The sequence below is a fragment of the Armigeres subalbatus genome, chromosome 2, assembly GCF_024139115.2.
Source record: "Armigeres subalbatus isolate Guangzhou_Male chromosome 2, GZ_Asu_2, whole genome shotgun sequence".
Lineage (NCBI taxonomy): Eukaryota > Metazoa > Arthropoda > Insecta > Diptera > Culicidae > Armigeres > Armigeres subalbatus.
The window spans coordinates 218,131,036-218,137,035 of NC_085140.1; the positions used below are offsets into that span (position 1 = coordinate 218,131,036).

At 38.0% G+C, this 6,000-nt stretch overlaps 1 protein-coding gene across 3 annotated transcripts in view; it reads left to right on the plus strand.

Moving 5' to 3' along the window:
- Nucleotides 1-2,107, plus strand: part of LOC134211673 (uncharacterized) — a 207,576-nt gene extending 205,469 nt beyond the window's left edge. For all 3 annotated transcript variants that reach the window (XM_062688790.1, XM_062688789.1, XM_062688791.1), the window contains one exon: nt 737-2,107. In XM_062688790.1, the coding sequence (XP_062544774.1) occupies nt 737-823 (87 nt within the window). In that variant the 3' untranslated portion in view covers nt 824-2,107. The remainder of the gene's footprint in view (nt 1-736) is intronic.
- The last annotated feature ends 3,893 nt before the right edge of the window (nt 2,108-6,000 follow it).

Below are 6,000 nucleotides of genomic sequence, written 5' to 3' on the forward strand. Positions count from 1 at the left end.
ATTATGCCAAATGATCATTATGCCAAACAATCGTAATGCCAAACGACCTGTCTGCTAAACGGCATTCTGCAAAACGGCGTCCTCAAGGGTAAATGTCATGGACTACTCTCTAGTACGGATCCTTCCTTTCGAAGGACCTCCGATGATGGGGAAACTGCCAAAACGTACGCAAACGTATCTATTGTGTGAGGTGCAGGGGTCTGCGAAGCGGCCATGTTTCTGATGCTAGCATCAAAACCATCGATTAATTTAATACGAAGGCGTAATCATAATCGTTGAAACCTGCCATTGAAAATGTATTTTGAATATCATGATATTTTGGCGAAGTAGAGCGCTTGGTGCCGATTGAAATATGAAAATTTATTAAACTACCTACACCTCGCATTCATACTTTCGCACAAGTTCTTGAAAAATAATTACGTCTATTTGGAAAAAATCACTTCGGAATAGTGGTTTGTTTACAAAATAGAATTGTCAGTGGGAAACCCAATTTCAATAGAACAATGGGAAACTCAAAGATGTTGGCTATTGTCAAACGCAGTGGGTAGGATTGGGGTTGCCAGATACCTGGTGAGGTGCTTAAGGCTTCATAAAATATAATATTTAATAAAGTTAGAACTCAATTAATTACAAATTTATAACATTCAAAACAGGTAACAACATGTCGACTACATTTTCACTGATGACATAGTTTCGAAATAGATATTCAGATGCTTGAATCTTCTTTTTCTTCCAGGAAACACACATCCCTGTCCCGATTGCTTCGAAGGATCGCTTCAAATCGCCCCCACCTGTGCCCGTACGGAGAAATTGCGCCAGCTAGCCATCTCTTTACCATGTAGACTAAACTGAAACCAAACTTGTATCAGAAACAGGTTGGACATCGATCAGGAATTTGAATACTATTAATCGTTACAGCAATGACACGAACTGTTTAGCTTTAGGCATTGAATTGTGATAGTACATTTAACGAACAAAAACAAAAATCTTCGCAACCGTTTGCGTAGGGAACACCTAATCACTGCCAATTTCATCGAACAGCGTGAGGCCTATCTTCACGGACACGAAGGACATCAATCAAATTGCTGGACAATAAGAATGAAGGTAGAAGTCGATTCCCATCCGGAGAAACGAAAGCTCGACAAATAACTGCTGCCTTGCGTTACGCAGTGTAACGCAAACGCATCGCGCGTTAGCATAAACGAGGAGTATGGTTGTGATCTTCGCTGAACTTGTGCACAAATTGTTGCATGCACTGGATGACGGTGTACTGGAAGAAAGACAAAGTGAAAAAATAAAGCAGACAATACACATTTTTGACCATTTTAAGCAACTGTGCAAACTCAAATTGAGTGATGAATGCAATTGAACATGTTATGAAATCTCAACTGAACAAATTAAATTTTTTTGCTAGTTTGACTAGCGTGCAATCGTTTTCTTGATTTTGAAATGAAAAACCTAAAACTATGATTATTCAGGATCAAAAATTGGAAATATCTTTTGGTGGTTCCTTATTTGCGACTCTTAAGAAGTCCATAAGTCCCTTTATTCGTTTGTACAGAATGTGTTATTAGACTGTGAATGAAAAGGTAGAATAGAGAAGTACAAATGGTTACTGGTTACTCACAGTAGTGGTAGCAAAGATAACGGTGTTCGAAAGTCGAGTTAAATTTCCATATCCTAGCTAACCAAAATTGGAACTCCAAGATTCCATCTATAAGTAGGTTGTTCCATACCCAACTATTCTGGATTACGTTTACCTGGCAATATATCAGAAGTGGTGAGACGATTCATTCAGCGAGTTTCTAACAATGTAAAATTTTGTAACTAAACCACTCATATGAATCATGTATCATACAACATTTTGTATTATTCGAACTAGCATATGTTTGTAGACTTTCTATGTATAAGAGTAAGCCAAAATATTCTAATGGTTCTCATAGTGTTTCACAGCATACCAGAACAGGTGTAATTTATTCGTTGTTTGAAGTATACAAATAAACGGAATATATTCTTTCCTCTTGAAAAATCTATTTATGATAATTAATGATAACCAACTGTTTATACGAAGTTTGTATGGATATTGGTTGAATAATACTGAAAAATACTTGGTACTGTCTATATTTCTTGAAAGAAAGTCCGGTGTGAGAAGATATTAGATATGAAAATAATATTTGTTTACAGACCCAACAATAATACTTCTACACAGCTGATACCCGCATATCGGAATACATTTTTTTAATCTGCAATCTCCAATCAAAATAATCAAAAGTCTTCGATTGCTATTTTGAATATCTCTCATAACTATTTCAAATGTCCAACTTATAGTCTTTACATTAGACAATTATATGATGATTAAATAAATTTTTAAATAGTTTTCGGTTGATTTATTTGGAGTTGGATTGGCATACCGAACCAATTTCTAAAACGAAAGAATAAGGGAAGTGTATTAGTACTTAGGGGTCGTACACTAACTACGTAAGCACTTATGAAGGGAGGAGGGATCTGTCATTTTCTTACGCTCCATATAAATAGATAATGATTTGTATAGGAAAAATCTTTCATGGGGAGAGGGAGGGTTTGAAAAATCCAGAAAAATTGCTTACGTAATTAGTGTACGGCCCCTTTGGATGAAACCAACATGCAAACTTCAAATCATTTGCGCTTATACCCCGTACGTGCCCCGGCTGTTACACCCGGCTCACCGCATGGCACCTTCTAGCGCATTGAAGGACAGGAACACCGTCTTCGAGCAGAGCAGAGGTCGTACAGACTGATCACTGAACACCTAGCATGAGGCAACGGACAATGTTTCCACTTCCCCCAGTGTACCTTATAAAAATCGTATTTTGGCCATAACTTTTGATCCCATAGTCCGATCTGGTGCATTTTTAATAATGAAGAATGGAACAGGGTTCCCAGTCCAAAGAATCTTGTTGTGAGAAAACACGGTTAGGCAACTTCCATGAATTACGTATTGCCAATTTTACCGTTACGGAATTAATCAACTTCCCTTAGGGATGAGTGCCAAACAAGAAGTGAGTTTTTTTGCGCACATACAGGAACCGGGAAAGATTGTTCGGTTCCAGAAGGAAACCCTCCTAAGCCCCAAGCAGCTGGTCTTGAGCCAAGGGCTGCTGCTGGGGTGGGCACCAAAGACTTTCTTTTGTTTTCTGAGTCCCAGGTAGGGACGTTCCGATACTTCCGATATATCGGATTATCGATATTTTTGTTTCGATATCCGATATTTTTGTATCGATATTTTTGCTTTCGATATCGATATATTGAATCAGATCAAAGTAACACAAAAAATATCAATTGCAATGTAGGGGGAATGACGGCTTTGGCAGGTTTTGTTCTATTATTGGCAGGGGGGTTATTTATGTCTGACTATGCTCAAATTTGGCCTAAACATTCTTTGCATATCAAAGAACATTGTGGCCAAATTTCATAAAATTTGGTTGACAAAAACCCCCTGCCAATAATAGAACAAAACCTGCCAAAGCCGTCTTTCCCCCTATGTCACAAAATATTATTACACGCAAAAAAAATTGTTCCCGAATTCGTGAACCAGCAAAAATGCACCGTGATTTAATTCATGGATTCGGGAACACTAGTCACGTTTTCCAGAACTTTTCAGAAAACGTGACTTTGTTCCCGAATCCGTGGCTGTTGTTCACGAAAAAATTCACCGTGAACTTGTTAGTTCACGAATTCATGAACGCTTTTTTTTTGCGTGTATATTATTAAAAAATATGCAATTTTCAATTTGCAAAAAAGAGCTAACCGCGGTCAAGGTTGGTACTCGGATTCTGATGGTTCTTCCGCAAACGTGACCTTTAAGTGGTCTTGTTGTGTTGAGGCAGTGGCGTAGCCAGAAAATTGGTCTGGGGGGGGTTTTCCGAACATTTTTTTTTCGAGAAAAAAAATTTCTTCTGAAAATTTTGTTTCTGGGGGGGGGGGTTGTTTGCCCAAAACCACCCCCGTGGCTACGCCACTGTGTTGAGGTTATCACGCCTATCTAGAGAGTAGGAGGTTGAGGGTTCGAGTCCCTCCAAGACACGTGGATTCTTTTTCGCAAATTTCATATCAATTTGTCTATTTGGAAACATGCAATTAATTAGAGAAAATGCTTCTAAATGGAACTAAAATGCCGTATTTTCAAACGCTAAGGTGATTTTTCTCGGTTGCGCGAGTGGAGTGAGAGTGGAGTTGCGCTGTCATCACAAATAGTTTTGGCAACTCAAAACTTTACATTTTGTGTAAATTTTGATGAGTGCCCGTGAAAATCTAAGAGAATTTCCTGTCAAAATTCAAAGTAATCAAAAGGATAATTTCTCATAAATTTTTAAGAGAATTTCCTTTTAATGTCAATAGATTTCCTCGTGATAATTATGAATTTTAGTGAAATAGTGAGGCAGTATCATACCGAAAACGCATCCGATACCGGTTAAAACTATGACGAACGCCGCTGTCGATGATTGTTGGACTGGCACACTCTAGATTGGATTAGGTAATAGAAAAAAAATCATTTCTAATTATTATTGTAAAGGGGTAATATGGTAATACGATAGTAATTGAATAACTAAAACAAATATATTCCAAATATTATCATTTCTGAAATATCATATGATTTTCCGATATATCGATATTTTCATTTCAATATATCGGTGATATCGATACTTTGATTCGATTATGGTATCGAATCAAAAATCGATATTTTGAAGTATCGGAACGTCCCTAGTCCCAGGGCTATATTAAGACGCGTGGTGAGGTTGCGAAAAAGACATCGGACGGATATCTTCGTCGGCTCTGGTTTAAGAAGGTGACGATGATCGGGTTTCTCAAAGGCGGTGCCACCGACAAGGTGTGCAGCTACTATGTGGGCCGGCTGCCTCGTTCTGCAAGATGGAGTCGATGTAAGCTTGGCGTATTCGCCGAAAACGGTTATTTTTGTGGTACTGACGACCGCGTCGGGCGGCGTCGTGGCGGTTTAAGCTTGAAGGCGATACAGCCGATCGGGTGGGCAACTTCTTCTTCTTCTTCTTGAATGACTCTATATTCCAACTGGAACTTGGCCTGCTATTCAACTTAATGTTCTATTAGCATTCCTAGTTATTAATTGAAAGCTTTTCTATGCCCGCCGATGTCGTGACTTTTGCCTAGTTCTTAAATCAGGCTTTAGTACACAGAAATAGGTGCAGCCGAGATAAATCTTAATGTCTTACTTGCAAACACGCCAGAACTTTTGCCTCAGCATTTAGCGTTTGATTGCACAATGACAGTTATCGAGTGAATTGGCTTTTGGTTCTAGTCGTGAAATTTTTTACATATTAGCTTTAAAATTAAGCAAAATCATGATGTTCTTGTTTTTAATTGACCTTTCCAGTCAATTTTTTTTTATTCGCTTCATTTTATTTAAGGTTAACTTTCCCAAAGAGCTCATATCTTTTGACGTCTCTAAGTATTTTCAAATTTAAAACAATACGAAAAGTGCTGTTTTAAAAATTGACATCACATTCGCCCGACTTTGAACGAACATCGGTTGAATTTTTCGAACCGGTTCACACGTGCAGCACTTTTCAGTTTTTGTTTTTGTTTTTAAAAATAGTATATGGGTAATTCGAGAAAGTTGCTCAATCGACTGAGACAATAAAAAGAGATACAATTTTTGACAGGAAAGGTCAATTGACCTTTCCCATCAAACTTTTTTTTCACTCAATTAATTCTTTATTTTATTTTCCGAAAAACCCATATTTTTACGCCTCTAAGTATTTAAAAAAATTAAAAATCGAAAAAGCGCTTGTTAGTGCGCCCGTCGATCAGCGAGCCCATTTTACACCGTACACTACCAATGCTATCAGTGGCGCCGGGAGTGGGTGAGACAAGTAGGACATGTCCTACACATGAAAATACCTGGGTAGGACATGCGAAGCATTGTCCTACCGATGATTATTGTAAGAACATAGCATATGGATAACTAAAAGATCTAATACTATC